The 19650-nt window shown below is 46.8% G+C and overlaps 1 protein-coding gene across 1 annotated transcript; it reads left to right on the top strand.

Annotated features, from left to right (window-relative positions):
• Nucleotides 1-4010: 4010 nt before the first annotated feature.
• MTNR1B (melatonin receptor 1B) lies at nt 4011-14507 on the top strand (the record flags this gene model as incomplete). Its single annotated transcript, XM_084893561.1, has 2 exons — nt 4011-4236; nt 13277-14507. 2 exons carry the CDS (start codon nt 4011-4013, stop codon nt 14146-14148), a joined length of 1098 nt encoding a protein of 365 aa, XP_084749687.1. The 3' UTR covers nt 14149-14507.
• Nucleotides 14508-19650: the final 5143 nt, after the last annotated feature.

Below are 19650 nucleotides of genomic sequence, written 5' to 3'. Positions count from 1 at the left end.
CTTAAATAGACTATGTTTTAGAGCAGATTTAGGTTCAAAGCAAAATTGAGTACAAATTTCAAAGAGTTCCCATACAACCCCTGCCCATACACATGTATAGCCTCCCACACTATCAACATCCCCCACTAGAGTGGTGTACTTATTATAATCAACTTACATTGACATATTAAGGTTCATATCTGGTGTTGTAAATTCTATAAGTTTGGATAAATGTCTAATGACATATCTATCATTGTAGTATTATATAGGGTAGTTTGACTGCCCTTAAATATACTCTTTGCTCCAAATATTCACTTGTTTACTCTTCCTAATGCCTGGAAAACTCTGATCTTTCTATTGTCTCATAGTCTTGTCTTCCTTCCTCTGGCTGCTGGCACCAGCTTCCCTCTGGCACCTGGGACCACAGCTTCCCTCGCAGACCTGGCTTCTTCTGGAAGGTCATACAGAAGGACGTATGGTCTAATTAGCATATTACACTTTTATTATTATAGATTTTATTTATTTTTTAGAGAGTGAGGAAGGGAGAATGAAAAAGAAACATTGATCAGCTGCCTCCTGCATGCACCCCACTGGGGACTGAGCCCACAATCTGGGCATGTGTCCTGACCAGGAATCGAACCCCCAAGCTTATGGTGCACAAGATGATGCCCAATCAACTAAGCCACACTGGTCAGGGTAGTATGTAGCCTTTTTAGATTGGTGTCTTTCATTGAGTAATAGGTACTTAAATTTTTTTCAAGTCTTTTCATGGCTTATAGCTCATTTCTTTTTAGCATTGAACAATATTGCATAGTATCAATGTGCCACAATTTATTTATTCATTCACTCAATGATGGGCATCTTGGTTAATTCAAAGTTTTAGAAATTATGAATAAAGTGACTATAATTATCTGTCAGCAGATTTCTATGTGGACTTAAGTTTCAACTTTTTTGGGTAAATGTTGTGGACCTCAATGAGTAATATATCTGTCAAAAAGGACTCCTCATAGTCAATGGGGCACAAATTTATAACTAGAATCTAGAAGCCAATATTAACAGAGACCTCTCACTCATGCTGATATCAGGGAAAAGCTGAACTTCTAAACCTTGTGCATTGTGTTCCTATTGTCTGAGCCAAACCCCATAAAGGAGTTCCTTGAATCATATTTCAACCAATGGGCTGAGACCTGCCCTGTCCAGTTGCAGTATAACTGACCAATCAGAGCAGCTCCATAATGACCAATCAGGATGGAAGACTTTGATTGATCAGGACAGTGCTATTTGGACCAATCAAACTGTACACATTTGGATTCCTGGTCTGCATAAAAATGGACCAATCAGGGATCAGGGCAGACACTTTCTCTATGTAAGCTGGCTTCCTGTTTTTGTTTGTGTGTGTGTGTGTGTGTGTGTGTGTGTTTTGCGGGGGAGAGGCTGGGCAATTTCAGTTTCCCTCAGTGACTGCTATTCCCAGTTTGATAACTTTACCTGAACTAAGTTTCTCCTTTTTCTGCACCCTGGGTTGGGGATTCCTATTAGCATTAGGTTGGCGGCAACAACCTTTTGTTGACAATACCAAAAAGTGCAATTACCAGATTGTATGGTAAGAGTGTATTTGTTGTTTTTAAGAAACTGCCAAATTGTCTTCCAAAGTGGCTAGGTCATTTCCCTGCCCTTTTTTAAGTCACAGCGTGGTCATTTCCCTGCTCTTTGAAGGCATAGTTTGGTCAGTTGTGCCAAGGCACAGCATTGACTCCTTAGGTAGAGAAGAGAGTACCCCAATTCTCAGTGCCCATAGGTCTTGAGATATACTGTCGTGGATATGCAAGGTGCACATTCTGGGGCAATATAGGACAAATCTGTCTCATGCTCAATTAATCAAATGCGTGTTATTAGTGTGTCCCAGCTAGGGCAACTTATACTGTATTCAATTTATCTATTGCTATAAGGGTTGTTGAAAGTCAGAGAAGCACCCTTACCTTTTCATACATGTGTGTGTGTGTGTGTGTGTGTGTGTGTGTGTGTGTAAGACCCAGAAAGTATGGCTGTCCCTTCTTCCTGAACTCACACGTCCAGCTGTGTCCTCTTCCCTGTAGCTCTCCTGCCAACTAGCTGGGCATTCCTTCTCATTCATTGGGGATTTGCCTTTTGACATAGTTGTTGGTGGTGTTTTATCTCGTCATCATGAAATCTACCCCCTAACTTAGTTCTATAAGCTTCTCATTTCAACAAGCTTTCACTCGCCTTTTTCCAGCTCCCTACTCCCATAATCACTATCAGAACCCTCACATCAGTAGAATCTGCACTGCTCAGAAATCTCCATTTCCAACGAGTCGCCCTCTAAAATACCACAATTTATTTTTTTCAGATTCACTCACCACAATTCTTTGAATTCAGTCCCTCTAATCCCTTGATCCCACATCTTTCTCCTGATCCATCAGCCCCCTTCTGACTTCTCATCATCCCTTATTTAATGCAAATCCTAGAGTCCATCTTCCTGCCATGTCCTTGCATTTCCTTCAGTTATTTACTCCTGGCTGGCAAGCCCGGATCCTCACTGAAGTTCCCTCTGCCTTCTCTGGGCCTGTCCTGAGCCGCTCCAAGTTTCTGATTAACAACCTTTGGACAAAGCTTCATTTAAAGTCTCAATCTCAAGCCATAGGGCCACTTGTTCTCCTGACATACCTATCATGCTTTCCTAGGTAACTTCCCCATTTTCTGAAATGACATTTCATACCTCCTTCTGTCTGCACACCACCCACACTCTCTTCCCCAGAGTCCCCTGAATCCTGGCTAATGAGGAGCCTCAAACTCCCTGAGAGAATAGCAGCCAGAGAGGAATGTGTTCCTTCATCTTCTCACCCAATCTAGAGACACTCTGAATTGGCACCTGGCTTCTGCTTCCTTTCTCCTGTAGGGGAGAAAGTTTCTCTCTCCTAACAATCACATTCCTTCTCTGGATGAGCTCATCTCTCAAGGAGTTTGTTCCTTTAATTATCATCTTCTGCATAATCACATTATCAGAGTCCCTCTCCAAAGCTTCCTTTCTCTTTTTATTTATTTAAAATTTTATTCATTGATTTGAGAGAGGGGGGATCTATTTAGTGTTCTGCTTATGTATGCTTTCATGGTTGCTTCTTGGATGTGCTCTAACCAGGGATCAAACCTGAAACCTTGGTATATCTGGACAACACTCTAACCGAGCTACCTGGACAAGGCTCATTCTTCCTTACATTATGATTCATTAACAGTAGCAAAATTACAATTATGAAGTAGCAACGAAAATAATTTGCTAATCCATCTGATTTAAGACTAGTTAAAACCAATCTGCTTTAAGTCAAGCCAATGCTATTCTAACAAAGGCATGTGTACTGATTTCTGTAATTTGCATATTTAGTAGGGCATTGGAGGGCACCTGGGTGAGGAAGGCAGGTGGCATGGGGAAGATTGAAAATACCAACATGAATTATAAGGTCCATCTATTCAGTAAGCTCTGAGATCATCGGGGGAAGCAAACCTCCTTCTCTGCAATGTTTAATTAGCTTACTCCATATAGCGAGTGTAACTTTCCACCCTACCTCGCTCTGGGCTATGTTCCCATAGCCTCGGGATTACATTCTCTTTAGACTTAGGCTTTGCCCTTCTGTCAACAGCTGATCTGGATCACCAGCACCTTATCCAGTCTGCAAACCCGGGTGTCCCCATCTAAGCGCAGCTTCTGGGGGTCGCGGGAAGGGGAGAAGGAAAGATCCTTGTGCTCAGAAACTGAAGTCTGAGCGGGGCCAGACAGGAGCTGGTCTCTGGGTGGCAGAGCAAGCTGCTCCTGAGCAAACTACCAAGGGACCCACTCCTTTTGGCAAAGCCTGCACCCCAAGTCCTCCTCCAGTTCCCACATTTTCTCCGCCCCCTGCCGGGGCTTAATTACTCCTTTAGCTCCCTCCCCGCTGGCCTCCCGCCAGGCCTTGCGGAGCTCCGCTGCGCCCTGCGCCTCTCCCGGCGGCCAAAGGGGGCGGCGGCGCACGGGGTCCGAGATGCCCGGGAACGGCTCCTTCCGCAACTGCTGCGAGGCGGCCGGGCGGGCCCTGCGCCCGGGCTGGCCCGGAGCGGGCGGCTGGCAGCAGTCCGGGCACCCTCGGCCCCCCTGGGTGGCACCCGCTCTGTTCTCCGTGCTTGTCTTCACCACCGTGGTGGACGTCCTGGGCAACCTGCTGGTCATCCTCTCGGTGCTCAGGAACCGCAAGCTCCGCAACTATGCAGGTGAGTGCCGTGCCCGCTTCTGGGCGCTGGCGGTCCCCTTGCCCTTGACCTTGACCTCGCAATCTGCCGCCCAGTCCTTCCTCGGCGCCAGGGTCCCCGTTCCTTTCTCTCTAATCTAGCCCCCAAGTTTGGCCATGAGCTCAAAAGTTAGGGTGAGTGCCGAAACCGGTTTGGCTCAGTGGATAGAGCGTTGGCCTGCGGATTGAAAGGTCTCAGGTTGGATTCCGGTCAAGGGCATGTACATTGGTTGCGGGCACATCCCCGGTGGGGGGTGTGCAGGAGGCAGCTGGTCAATGTATCTCTCTCATTGATGTTTCTAGCTCTCTATCCTTCTCCCTTCCTCTCTGTGAAAAATCAATAAAATATATATTTTTTAAAAAGTTAGGGTGCGTTGCTGCCTTCCCCTCCGACCTGCGTGCGGCTCTGGCGCTCGCCTCTTGGAGTTGCCGAGGGTGCACTTGGCACACCAGTGCTGGCATGACTTGGTAAGGTGACCAGACGTCCCGCTTTGGGCGGGACAGTCCCGACAAAAGCGGGACGTCTGGTCACCTTAGTTGGGGAAAGTTTTTCTGGCGCCCTTGGTGGCGGGGCGCAGGGGCTGTGGGTACCCACGCGGCTGGACAGCCTCGCCTCTCTGGAGCTCCAGCTTGTGCAGGTCCAGATTGGATTGGGCCCCTCTCTGGCCACCGAGATCTGAGGATCTGGAATACTTCTCCTTCTCCCCCTCAAGCCTGTGGCTTTAAGCAATAGATGCTTAGGAAATATTTGCTAAGACAATGAGTGAATTAATGGAAGCATTCCGGTGGTTTTGTGTCAGGAACTTATCTCCAGGCCCTTGGAAGATCCAGTTTTAACCCAGAGAGTGCAAATGCAGAAATCTGCAGGCTCCGCCTGGACCGAGCTGGATTGCTTTGAGATGGTGTGTGTGTGTGTGTGTGTGTGTGTGTTGGTTGTTTTATTTGTTGGTTTGCTTTTGTCCTGAGGACAGGGCATTCGTGAGATGGATCGAGGATTAAAACAATGATTTGGCCAAATCGTGCTGCAGTCTTGAAAATATTGTCCCCTTTCCAGCCCACTCTCCTTTCTGTTTTCCCACTCTTGGGTCTGCAACGGGATACAACCAGAGGGAGGGAGTGGTGAACTCTGGCCCTGGAGGGTCCTGGGAGTGTGCTGACCATTTCTGCTTGGGAAGAAGCTCAATGGCTTGTTTGTCAATTTGTAATTTCCCAGTTTGGGCCTTAGAGGTTACTCATACACTGGTGTGAATTAAAATGAAAAGATAACAGCAGAAAGCCAACTATGTAGCTTTACATGCATTCCTAAGAGCTAGACTGTTCAGAATGGCCATTTTTAGTCAATGGCTCTGTGTTTACATTAAGGATGGCCTTGTGACTCTAGGATTTTTATCTAAAGAACAAACAAAAGTGAGCTTCTGTCCCTAATATGGAAAACAATATCTGAAGAAGAAGCAAGCTTCCTAACTCAGTCCTCTCAGTGGTGGCTAGTATTATTTGGAATATTTTCAAGATATTATTGTGTCCTTTGAGGAAAAGCCTGTATATTAGGAGAGAGCAAGTTATGATTCGAAAGCTGCATTTAATACTGTCCATCACAAGGTCTATTTGCAGCAGCCACAAATATTCATTTCCTTCCCAGAGGCACAGGGGCAGGGATGACTGTGCCCTCCAGGTCCTGACACTGGCCACCTCTCCCCCGGACGGATGGGGTGTGGAGAGCAGGCTGTGGCCCTGCTCAGTACTGTGGGCCGCCTGCCAGGAGAGAGGTGGTGGCTGAGGGCAGAGTGTGCCTCTCCCCCTCTCCTGTCCTGCTGGCCTTTTCTGCCCTCGTAGCAGAGCTCACAGAAACCTTAGTGATTTGAGATCATGGTGGGAGCAGGTCACGGGTGTGTTACATTTCTGGCACGTCCTCTATTCCATCCTTCCCGCCTCCTGTTGAGTCTGTGCAGCTCAGCACCAGAAAATAAAAATTTAATACTATCTTTACATGACATGGATTCCTCGCACACCGGGGACTGCTCTAAGCATGCAATTTAACCAATTCTTATTTTACCATTGGCTTTACTAATGATAGTAATGAAAAATCACAGTATTTACTTAAAATAATGTTGGCAGAGTGAGATTTCAGAAGATGCTTAAAAACTTAACTTTGAGCCCAGCTGGTGTGGCTCAGTGGTTGAGTGTCAACCCATGAACCAGAAGTTCATGGTTTGATTCCCACTCAGGGCACATGCCTGACTTGCAGGCTTGATCCTTACCCAGTCGGGGGTATGCAGGAGGCAGCCAATTAACCATTCTCTCTTACAGATGATTCTACCGCTCTCTTCCTCTCCCTTCCTCTTGTTAATGAAAAAAACAAACAAACATTGAAACCTGTAAAGAATTTTAGTGAGTTTATTTGAGCTAAACTGTGGACATATGCCAGGAAGCAGAACCTCAACAGATTGAGATAATACTCCGAAGAAAGACGAGTTATATTTCTATATTTATACATTGCAATCAACGGAAAGGGATGTAGGTGAGTTACATGAAATTCATTGATGATAGATTAGGGAGGTGGGACAGAGTGAAGCAGGGGAAACCTCTGGGATAGGGTAAAAGGTGAAATGATGGACATGAGCTTCTTTTACAGAGATGGATACAGGATACTTTAATGTAATTAACAGTTGACAATTAACTTAATAACAATGAGTGAATGTCTCAAGGCCATTTGTTGTGCCCTGAGGGGTTGGGGTAAAAAGGAAGTTACAAGTTACCCAAACATCTCACAGATATGTTATCTTAGAGGCGGGTAGGCAGATGGAGCTCAGTAAAGATCTTAAGTTGATTTTTGTCAGGTGAAATATCTGGGACATAACTACCCACTATAACCTGTTTGTAGTTAGATATTTAATTTTCAAACCATCTTTTGTGGTTACTTTAGGTCTCTGAGTTTGCAAGACTGCCACACAGGCCTTCCCTGAGCCTGTCTGGTTAGCATGTGGCTCTTTTCTTTCACACTCTTAACATCTTTCTATAGTTAAAAAACTGAATTTTGAATAGTTAGCACCATTCATTCCACTATTAATCAGGTCTTCTCTTATTAAAGAGTTTGGGTTTCCTTTAAGAAACACTTTTCTCAGACCGTTCTATAATTAAGTCTGGTTCCTTAATTCCTTGGTGTTAAGAAGGTAGGCATGACAATGAGAACACACATTTCCAATAACCAAGGCACACAGTTCATATTAAGGCCACAGCATCTTTCATAGCAGACATCAGTATCCTTTACTTGACTATTACAAACCTGGTTTCTCTGTGGGGCAGACCCCTGTCATTATTAATAGGGTTATTCCTGATAGCAAGGTAAGTGATCAGCGTCATTGTCCTCTTTTTTCCCCCCCAGGACTGCCCTGTCTGCCGCTTCTGTTGCTGCAGGCCTTGGATTGACTTTTTCAGAGGTGGAACTAAAGAAAGGCAGACAGGAGGGATGGAGGGAAGGGGGAAACAGATCCAGGGAACTGACTGTACTTAGAAGGTCAGGCCAGGCATGTGCTCACTCTGCATAGCACACTTGGTATCTCATCCTTCTCAGGGTGTGCTTCCTGGGTACCTGTCACACTTGGGGCTCTCCTGACAGTAGCCGAGGACTTTCCCCGTACCTGGCACTGCTACTCTTACCCCAGACTAGACCTCCCCAATGTCAGTCCCTGGAATTTTACTATCTCTTTCTTCCCATGCTGTTCTGGAACCTTTCTCCATCAAAGTTCTTCTCTCTATGTTTTTAATGTCTGCCTCTTTCCCTTTAGGCAACACATTCACACACATACAGGGGTCTCCAGTGTTTGAAAGGAAAAGAAGCTTTGCTGAAACCAGTTTGGCTCAATGGATAGAGCGTCGGCTTGGGGACTGATGGGTCCCGGGTTTGATTCCGGTCAAGGGCATGTACCTTGGTTGCAGGCATATCCCCAGTAGGGGGTGTGCAAGAGGCAGCTGATTGATGACTCTCTCTCATCGATGTTTCTAACTCTCTATCTCTCTCCCTTCCTCTCTGTACAAAATCAATAAAAAAATATATTAAAAAAAAAAAAAGGAAAAGAAGCTTTCCTTGATTTTTATGTCTCCTTCTACCTTCCTTCCCTTCTCAGCAGACATCTATATTTATAAAAGTCTAAGCGACCCAACAACCGAAAGACCGGTAGCTATGCTGAGCACTGACCACCAGGGGATAGATGCTCAATGCAGGAGCTGCTCCCTGGTGATCAGTGTGCTCCCACAGGAAGGGGACACTGCTCAGCCAGAAGCCAGGCTCATGGTGAGAGCACCGGCAATGCAAGAGCCTCTCCTGTCTCCGCAGCAGGGCTAAGGATGTCTGCCTGGGAAGTGGGCTTGTGAGGAGTGGGCCTAAGCCATCAGGTAGGCATCCCCTGAGGGCTCCTGGATTGCCAGAAGGCTCAGGCCAGGCTGAAGGACACAGCCACCCCCCAGAGCGCATGAAGGCCTCTAGTAAGCAAATAAATAGGCTGGCCCCGGACACTTCCTTCCTTTCTTTCTTTCTTTCTTTCGTTTTTTTTTTTTTTTTTTTTTTTTTCACTTTTTCTCTGTGTGGCTATAGGCAATTAACATAATTCATGTGTTGGATTTTTGGTCTAGAAAATGGAAATCACACTCTGAACATTAAGGGACTCTGTTGAGAAACATGAGTCAATTTATGTAAATACACATCATGAACTTTAAGATGCTTTACCAATTGTTGTTCTGTTATGACATATAATTCAGGTAGTAAAATGCTACTCTAAGAGTCTCAGAGTGATCTCTTTTGATGATTCTGGCAGAATGTTTTGTAATAAAGTTACTTTTTTTTTAATGAATGCTTAAGCTCTTAAACATATTTTCTTTTTTTAGCTTGCTTTGCCATCCTTTCCTCCATTAATTAAAATGAAGTTAGATTTCAGTTCAGCCCTTATGACCCATCCACATACTCTAGGATTTTCATAAATGTGATTTTTTAAGAAAATAATTCCTGCCTTCAAATAACTTGGGAACCGGATTAACAGTTTACATTAACATAAAAGATATTATTTTAGTATTTGTAAGAAAATCAAGTTTTTGATAAATGATCTGTACACAGTGATCTCACATGCCTATCCTTAGAAAGTAATAAAGATTATCTCACATTCATTTCTTATGCCCTTTCCCATACAAGATCCTATCTGAGGGGTCCAATTTGTGGGATGCAGGCAGCCTGCTGCAGGGTCTTGGTGGTTTTTTCCAGCTTCTTGAATTACCCTGCATAAGTAGCCCCATCCCCCGACACTACCCCCAGTCCCACGCCAGCTTATTTATTTCCCACTGTTCCCACCATCTCCTCTGGCCTTCCTCCCAGCTCTCACCACACCGAAGGGACACTGTTTCTGTCTGCTCCCCAAAAGCACAGTTGGCATCTCAGCAATAGGGGCTGTGTCTTTCATTAATCACTGTGCCTACCCAAGCATGGTAGGCACTCAATACTGTCAATGTATTACATATTTGAATGGGTGGAAGATAGAAAAGACCTCAAGGCACCGAAAGTTTAATCCTGTTAGAAATAATAGACCATCTGTTGACTTCCTTATCATAATCCTCACTGCATCTTGTTTTTATTTAAGCACCTCCTCCTGAGACCCTGCGCTTTGTAAAGGGAGGGGGTGTGCCTATCTTGCTCACCACGTTTCCCTGAGCCCTGGCCAAGGCAGAGCCAGTACTTAGCAGATACTCAGCAATATTTGTTGAGTAAATTACTCAATAGCTTTGTATTTCTACACAGTGACGAGTGACAATTTAAATCCAACAAACTATTCTCCCGGGCATGCAGGGTGGGCATGAGGATGAGAGGTAAGGGCTTAAAGGTAGCTTAGTCTTCCAGAATTCTTCTATCTGATGGAAACTAGGTAGCTCAACACTCGCTGGCTCTTTCCCAGTTTACCAGGTTCTCGCCAAGAAATAGGTTTCCCAGAAAGAAGGAGAGAGGAGGGGACAGGATAGGGAATCATGATAGTTGATATGTGAAAGGTTGTGCTTTGCGTGTGAATGTGGAAAGGAATTACATATTAGTAAACAGAACCCTGTTGTCTGTGTTTGCTCATACGCCCTGTCTGATGGAGGAAAACAGAAATAAGTTGCATGGGGACTTGTGACATACTAAATATTCATCAGAAGCCTGTGCTCGGGGTGATGACCAGGGCTGTGTGCATCCTGGTTGGTTCCTCACCTGTCTGGGGAAGAGATGGATAGAGAACCAGATCTTTCCTTGACTGTCATCCAGATAAAACCTGACTTCTTACAGATGGGAGACAAAAATCAGAATTTTATTCGCCTGACTTAGAATGATGTCAGGAAAACCAGAAGATAGTAGGACATCTGGGCAGATAACTGTGCAGCATGAACTCGCTGATTTCAGCCTTTTAAGAACAGCCGGAGTAATAGGGGAGAGTCATTGAATCACTTTCCATGTGGAGTTGGATGTGTCCTCCCCACTGTTTAGCAGCTGTTTGCCAGCCTATGGGGCATTATGAAGGGATGAGCCACATTAACATGGCAGAGCTTGACTCACTTTCCTGGGGAAACAGCTGGACAGGCTTGCACCGGCTCCCGGCAGCTCTTGACTTTCTCCCCAGGTACTGGCAAGTACCAAAAGCTTGTTTGCTGCCTAGCAGGCCTGGCAGAGACCAGTATTCCTGTGCTGGAAAGAAGCGCTTTTCCTCATCAAAACAGTCGTGTAGAGTGTGCATGAGGAGGGGCAAGGAAGGAACCGATCAAGGAATCTTCACAGAGAAAGAAGTTCATGAACTCACCCAAGTTCACGTGGGCACAAAGTGTCTGAACTGAGATTATCCCAAGTCACTCCAGCTCCCAGCACCACCTCAGCTGGGGACATTTAAAATTCAACTGAAAATAAGAACTGTGAGAAAGGAAATCCCCCACTCTTTGGGGACCAAATGAGGTTGAGTAGGGGAGTCAGAGACAGAGCTTACCGGTGGAGACAGCCAACAAGGCTGGGAATTAAATGGAGAAGCAAGAGACCCCTCCACACACCAGGAAAATCCTCAGGCATGCATTGCTTGCCTTGCAGAATCAACCAGAAAGAAAACACAAGGGGGCTTTATCCCGTTGCTTAAATAGATTTCCTAAAATAGCACAGAATCCTGCAGGTCAATCTGAGGCCGGAGTCTCCTTTCTATCAACCTCTATGAGAATGTCTCAAGGGACAGGGACACTCACTACCTCACAAACACTCCAATTGTCCAACTCTTTCTCTCCTCTCCATCCTGTCTCCCTCGGGCCCTAACCTAGTTTGTCTGGACTTAGGAGTAGTTGGGTCCTGAGAACTCCCAGGGAGCGAACAGATTTCTTTCCTGTTGGTTCTGAGTGGGGTTGACCCCTTACCTCTGAGGCCAAAATAGGCACTTCAGGAAGGCTGCCTGTGGGCCTTCCAGGTTGCCAAGGGAACAGGGAACATGTCCCATGGAAACCCTGTTGAGATGGGGTGAGAATGTGTGTTGGGACAGGGGAGGGCTGGAGAACCTTGTAGGCTCTTAACTGCAAGTTGGAGTCCACCTCACCTAAAGGTCTGACCCAGAGGCACCCCCCGCTGGGTGGCTCTGGGGCTCCCTTTATCTGAATCCTTTTGGAGCCAGACCACAGCCCGGCCTCTCTGTGATTTTTGGACTCTTCCATCTGCCTGACCTTTGGGTCCCTGGGATGGTCACATCGGCCTCCGGAGCGCAGAGCAGATGCACGGTGGCAGTGGGGCATCAATGTCCTTACCTTGTTGGAGAGTCCGTCCCCCTGCGAATGCATTTCTCCTGCCCTCTGTGGTCAGCCACTCTTCACCATGTGGCAAGAGGGCAGAGGACCTGAAACACTGTGTCCAGCACCCACTGCATCCCCGAGAGCCTCTGCCGGTGGGAGAGTGTCTTTTGAGCACACCGTAGGGGCTCAGAGAGTACGACACTCGGTGCATACGACAGATGGCATTAGGAACTTGCTGTTGTCCAAACAGTCAGGTTTTTGGTGCTTCATTCATGAGTCAGTGTTTGTTTGGAAACAGAGACTGTGTTCTTTTGGATTAAGTCCTGTCTCCTCCCTAGGATGCTGGCCCAGAACCTGCCTGCAACATTCTGATCGATGGCTGTTGAGGTTTACTGAGGCTCTCCCTAGATGGCTGAGCTTGGTGATGCTGGAGAATGTTCTGTTCAGAGGCGGGAGGCAGTCAGGAAGCGAGGGAATGTGCAGACACAGCTGGGAGGCCCGTGGATGCTGGGAGACAGGGAGCAGCCACAGTCCCTCCCCTCCATGGAACTGGACTCTGAGCCACCATGCCAGGTGTCTGCAACATGGCAACATGGCAACATGGCTTTGTGTAGGCCCCAGATAAGGCAGACTGTGGAACACCAGAACTCCTCTTTCCCATTCTCAAAACCTTTCTTCCATGCCACCTGCAAAATACAATTCACACTTAGAAAAATGAATTAAAAACTCTTGGAAAGTGCCTGCTAACCAGTGGGAAGAGGATGCAGAAGGAAACTGTTAGAGAGAAATGTGGGAGTGGGACAGAAAAAGGGGAGGGATGACAAGTCCATACTCCTGATTCTCAGATTCTTCTCCCCAGAATCATGGCCGGAGTTAAATGATCAAAACCACGGAGCATCTGTGCCTGTCATGAAGCCAGTTGCCATTCATGAGCACCCGCTGTGCCCCCAAGCATGATGAGCCATTATTTAATTCTCACAGCTACCGTATAAAGCAGCAGCAGCATCCCCAGTTTACAAATGAGAAAAATGAGTCTCGGAGAGTCTGAGCAACGGCTCCAGTCGCACAGTTAGTGAGCAGGGGTGCAGTTGGAACCCAGATCTCCGTGTCTCTAAAAGTCACATGGTTTCCAGTCCCCATTCTAACAGTGACCCATAGTTAGTTACTATGGAAGAACTGGACAAAGACTAGAACACTTTACAGAATAGAAATCGCGAGGTCTCATCCTGACTCCTGCTTCCTGTTTCCTGTTCTAGGTAATTTGTTCTTGGTGAGTCTGGCATTGGCTGACCTGGTGGTGGCCCTGTACCCTTACCCACTGATCCTCGTGGCCATCTTCCATGACGGCTGGGCCCTGGGGGAGGTGCACTGCAAGGCCAGTGCCTTTGTGATGGGCCTGAGCGTCATCTGCTCCGTCTTCAACATCACGGCCATTGCCATTAACCGCTACTGCTACATCTGCCACAGCGTGGCCTACAGCCGGCTCTACCGGCACTGGCACACCCCGCTCTTCATCTGCCTCGTCTGGCTCCTCACCGTGGTGGCCTTGGTGCCCAACTTTTTCGTGGGGTCCCTGGAGTACGACCCCCGCATCTACTCCTGCACCTTCATCCAGACGACCAGCACCCAGTACACCGTGGCGGTGGTGGCCATCCACTTCCTCCTCCCCATGGCTGTCGTGTCCTTCTGTTACCTGCGCATCTGGCTGCTGGTGCTCCAGGCCCGCAGGAAGGTCAAGTCCGAGAGGAGGCTGCGCCTGCGGCCCAGTGACATCCGGAGCTTCCTCACCATGTTCGTGGTGTTTGTCATCTTCGCCATCTGCTGGGCCCCGCTCAACTGCATCGGCCTCGCCGTGGCCATCAGCCCAGAGGAGATGGCCCCTCGGGTGCCGGAAGGGCTCTTTGTCACGAGCTACTTCCTGGCTTACTTCAACAGCTGCCTCAACGCCATCATCTACGGGCTCCTGAACCAGAACTTCCGCAGGGAATACAAGAAGATTGTCTCGGTCCTCTGGAACCCGTGGTTCTGCTTTCGGGACACGTGCAGGGGCGGCCACGCTGAGGGGCACCAAGGCCAGGATCTGCCTGTTGTTAATGCCCAGCACCCCGTCCAGCCAGACGCTGTCTAGCCTGGATCGGAGACACACCGGCTGGGCGGCACACTCGGCACTGGTAGGAGGGAATCTGCTCCAAGGATGAGATCAGAGACCCTGCTGCGCTGTCCTATTAGCGTGACAGCCCATGGCATGTGGAACTTCATCCTGTGGACAGGAGCCTGTTGCCACCCTTGGTTCAGGCTGGTCAAAGGGACAGCTACAGGTACTGGGGGCCATGTCCCGCCGAGCATAGGCCTGGACCTGGCAGACACTCTCAGTGGTGCATTCGAGGCTTGACGGCTACAAGGTCTAAAGAAGAGACAGAATCAGGAAAGGCCTGGGGCAGAAGAAGCCAATTCTTTCCCATCGGGCGCTCTCAATCCCGTAGTCTCCTTGCTGCTTTCTCTTTTCTCCCCTGAGTGGTGGCAGGAATGGAGATCTTCCAGTTAGCAAGAATGAAAGAGCAAGCTCTGCAGATCTGAAAGGTAGGTAGCTGTGTAGGGGCCTCAGGGGGCTGGGGTCGGTGCAGAGGGCAAGCCATCTATATTCTTCCCCCCGACCTTCCCTACACACACATGCATGCATGCACCTATACACACACCATCATATATACATTGTACATGCCACCACATCACACTATAGTACCTTAAGCGTAAAAATATCTATGATGTTAACACCTTCAGAAAATTTGACAATGAAGTTTTGAAGCTTGCTGTCAATACAACAGAATAGCATACATATCAAATCACATATATATAATCAACATATATGTAGCTCCATCTATTGAAAAAAATTTGCATTATTCATTGGTACACCTAGTATATGTGCTCTGTATATATGTACATATCACACTATACATGGACACATACCACAAATGAGCTGCACATCATTCTTCATGCGCTTGAAACACATGTCTGCTTGAAACACAGGTTTCCTTCCCTGATTTCACAAGTTCAGTTGAGGGACTTGCGACAAGTTCCCTAACCTCAGTTACTCGCCTTAACATGGGATCATCCAGTTCCTTATAGGATAGTTGTAATGAACTGCTGAGGACAATGCCTGATACACGACTAGCACTGAGCAATCACTAGTTTTTACTCTGATTCTAACTACACAAAATGAAAGACAGCCCTGCAGGAGAGAAGCGATCACACACACAAAGGAACAGGAGGAAAGAGAAAGGGAAGATGTGTGCGGAAGTAGGAGAAGGGCAGCTCCATCCGAATTTCTGACGGCTAGTGTGTTTATGGACTTGCTATTTGTAGACATCAGGTCTTCATTAGCACCAACAGACGTATCTGCCTCCTTCAAATCCACAAATACTAATCAAGTACCAGCCTATCAGAAGCAACAAAGGGCATGTTGTCTGCCCTCTGAGAAGCCATAGTATGTTAACAAAATATACCAGCTAACATTTATTGGGTGCTAGCTTTGTATCAGGCATTGCGGTACATGCGTGGTATGTATTATTTCACTTAGTCCTTATCAAACTCTTTGAGAGGATATTATTATTCATTATTTTTTGTAAGAAACTGAAACTCAAGGAAGTGAGATGATTTCCTGAGTTCACAGAGCTGATGAATTCAAAGCTAAGAGTGGAGCCCAAGTCTGTCTGATGGCAGCGCCCACTTTGGCTCCCTTCCCCCTATACACACACCTTAGAATGTGTGGCAGCGACAAAGTGGAGTGGAGTACTTACCCCAAGTATATAAAATGCCTAGTGGCTCCAAAGAGAGAGAGAAAAGCTCCCTCAGCCAGCCGCTGATTCTTAGAGAAAGATTCTTAGTGGGTTGATCCTCACTAGGCTGGATGCTCTCCTTCCCACTTAATGGGAGGCATCAGGCCGGGTGCTGTGGTTAGTCACCTTGTTGCCTGGGAGCTTGTTAAACATTAGCAAATGCTCTGGGCTCACAAACAAGGTTTCCAGCGTGGAAATATGGGGAAGGCCCTGGGAATCTGATTCAGCCCCTGGAGGTCAGGACCAAACTAGTTAGAAGTGTAGGTGTTCCAGCTTTGGTGGAGAGTCCTGCCCAAGGAGGCCTCCCAGTTCTATCTGAGAGACTTATGAGGCCTAAGGCTTTTCCTTGAGCTACGACCCCTTTTCCTGGCTCTGGGCAGAGCATGAGCTGACCAGGTAAGGCATATATTTGCTCTGCCAAAGGCATGGATTTGCCCTTCACTCCTGTCTTGGAGGTAATGAGGTGTCCTCTCGTGCTCCCCTTATCCTTAGCTTTGAGCTGAGCGGCTCACTAGATACAGATTGGAGGAACAAAAAGCTCTCTTCGGTTTCCTGGTTTGCCAGATCCCGGCACTGACAGTCCACTCACTGGGACTTTTTATGTTTCTGCAGGTTTTGGATGATGGCCCAGGAGCTGAGAGAAAGAAGGGGCACGGGGAAAAACCTGGGAATTGGGGCCATGTACATATTCACATGGAACGGCTGTGACTTAAATAAAGACAATTTTGCTATAATAGTGTGGGGTCTCTATCCATCCTCTGATTTCTTGACTCTGGACAGTTTGTTTGACGGTACCGCCTTGCAACCTTCCTCTCCATCTATATCAGTTTACGGGGGCTGCCATAAAAAGTACCACAGAGTGGGTGGCTTAATCAAGAGGAAATCCTGTAGTTCTGCCTTCAGAATGTTTGCAGCTTAGTGCTGAACAGAATCTGACTAAAGTCGCAACAAAGGGTAGTCCCAGATCACTACAAATTAGACTGAGGCTGACCCCTCACCCCACTAGAACCCTGACAGGAGAATGGGCGTGTCCTTTCCTGGGGGTTAGTGTATTCTACTTCCGTTCTGACTGTTCTTTTCACATTATAAGACATGCACAGAGGAAAGGCAATGTGGCCCAGGAACAAGAGAAGAATCATCAATAGAAGAAGATCCACAGATGGTGCAAAGGTTGGAATCAGAAGACAAAGACTTTAAGACAACTTTTGACAGATACTATGTTAAAAGCTGTGGTGGAAAAATAGACCGCATGTGATGGCGAATTTTAGTGTAGAGATGCAATCTATACCAAAAGGGATTGTTGAAATGAAAAATATAATATCAGATGTGGAAAGTTTATTTGAAGGGCTTAACAGAAAATTGGACAGCGCAGAGAAAATTAAACAAAGCAAAATTAGTAACGACATGGGGAAAATCTGGCTGAAAATAGGTACCAATTTCCAAGAGACCTCTCCTGATGGAGTCACATGGGAAACAGTTATTCTGGCAATAAGCATTATCTGGCAGAGAACCTGGCATGAGCCTAGATGTCCAGGATTTTTATCTGGAGGTTAGTCACACAGGCACGCTCTGTCTGGCAGACTCCCCAGAGAAAGTTGGTGGTCATCATAAATCGTAATATTTGTATAAATAGTTTATGTTCATTGGGCCGCTCTTATCAGGTGCAGAATGGTGGAAACCCTCTTGAAATCCAATTCCCAGGTGCCACCAAAGCCAGCCTCACAAGCAGGCCTTCCTAAGGATGCCAGTCGCAGACCTGCTATGTTAACTCTTTCCTGTACCTTTCCGTATTCCAAATTAAGCACATCTAAATAACCGTGGTCAAAAAAAATAATAATAATAATCACAGCAGAATAAAATGTTTTTTTTCTCAGGGGGGCAATGGAAAAGACTACAACTAGTAATAGAGTTCTCTTTCCTCTCTTTGAAATATCTCAAGCCGATAAATTATAATCAGATCTGAAGTGCACTTAGAGAGCATTGGTGCAGTTTCTTTTATGATAATCAGGTAGAGGCTTGGAGATCAGCAAGCCACCAGGTCAAAATATGCACAGTGGGCAACCCCACCCTGAAGCTAGCCCCACAGAAGGCCTGCTGAAATGAAGCCTCTGCCACTGACCTGCGTCTGGTAACCAGTGTGCACAGCCATATCTCAGGCCAGGGATGAGAGGCAGATGGTGGCGCTGATTTGTCACGTGCTAAGGCGGCTGCCACACTCGGACTCTTTGCCTCACCTGTGTCAGCACTGTGCTCAGGGTTTGGCAGGACGGGGACTTCAGATGAGTCACGCATGGTTTCTGCTGCCCGAGCAGTTCACAGTCCCATGAGAGGTAGGGACTAGTAATGCAAGGAGAAAACCCTTTTCTAGGCTCTCCTGCTAGAACCCTGACTGTGGGGGAGAGGGGCAGTGATGGGAAGGAGAGGAGTAGAGGGATCACAGCCATAGTTACAAGGCCATTTACCACTGACTGAGTGTCTGCTGCAGGGTGGCCCTACCCAAGCACTTTCTATGCATCATTTCCGTGGGTTAGGTGTTGTTATTGCCATTTTATGGAGGAATAAGGGAAGCTCAAATTAAGTAACTTGCATAAGTGTATACACGGATCCACCTCACTGAGTTCATATAGGAGAGTATGGGCCTCCAAGCCTCAGCTATAAAGCAGAACAATCGCGTCTGCCCACCACTGTGGGAGTTGGTCTGAGACAAGACTCGTTAGATATGCATCCATTATGAGGTAGCGTGTGACTGCTGAGATAGGGTCTGAGTCATAGCCCCATTGCGTAAATATTACATAACGCACCTATTCTTTTGACAGGCACACTGTCACTGGTATCTGTTTAGATTGCCTCCCAGCAAGCAATTTTTCCTTCAAAAGATTCTCAACTTGGACTATCTCTGAGAGGGTGCTTTCTTTTCAGGCAATCCCTAATCAGGAGTGCTTGTTCTTGGAATGGCCAGGTAGCTCTACATTTTTCTAATTGCACATAAGAAGTCAAGAAATAGAAGCTCATTAATCTTTGATCAAGTTGCAGTTTCCAAATCAGGTTCTGCATCAACATCACCCTGCAGACGGGGCCTGCACACCATTGTGGGTGACAGAGGCATTCTAAGGAGGATTTTACTTAGCAGGGAAATTCATCCTGTGGGGCATGAGAATTCTCTGCCCTCGTGTTTCTTTTGACTCTTTGTTTTCCTTAGCACAGATCACAGATCACATTGTTTTCTTCTTCATTCTGCAAAGAGAAGGATGAAGTCCATTCTTGGAATGGCACGAACACTAGGTAAGAGTGCAGACAGTCACTGTGCATACACACTCAGCAACACTCACACGAACAAAGCCCCACCTGGGCCAGGAGAAGAAAGCAGGAGATAGGTACCTGATGTCAGCCAAGATGCCCGCTGGGAAAGGCTTTCTTAGAGGAGTGTCCTTACAGCTGTCCTGAGCCCTACAGCCTTGCAAAATGTTTACTGTTTCTCCTTAGCTGCAGTAGCAGGTGTAAGTGGGATAATCAAATACTTTGGAAATAAAAGAAGCAACGGTTAATGAGTATGTAATGACAATAGGTGCAAACCAACCACCCCGGCTACAGTGGGCCCTGTGGTTGCCCGAGGTTCAGGGAAAACATTCCTGTTACAAGGGAAAGCTGCAGGAGAACTTCTGAGATGACAGATCTGTCAGAATCAGAAACAGTTATGTTAGTTTCTGTCTATGTGAAGTAAAATGCTTATGGAAAAAAAAAATAACGGAAGAATTCAAGCTATTAATGGTTTAAACTAAAATGCTTTCGTAAATGCC

The sequence above is a fragment of the Pipistrellus hanaki genome (genome assembly GCF_964339955.1).
Source record: "Pipistrellus hanaki genome assembly, chromosome: 9".
Taxonomy (NCBI): Eukaryota; Metazoa; Chordata; class Mammalia; order Chiroptera; family Vespertilionidae; genus Pipistrellus; species Pipistrellus hanaki.
The sequence above is the reverse complement of the archived record's forward strand: the minus strand, read 5'-3'. Positions and strand labels throughout refer to the sequence as shown.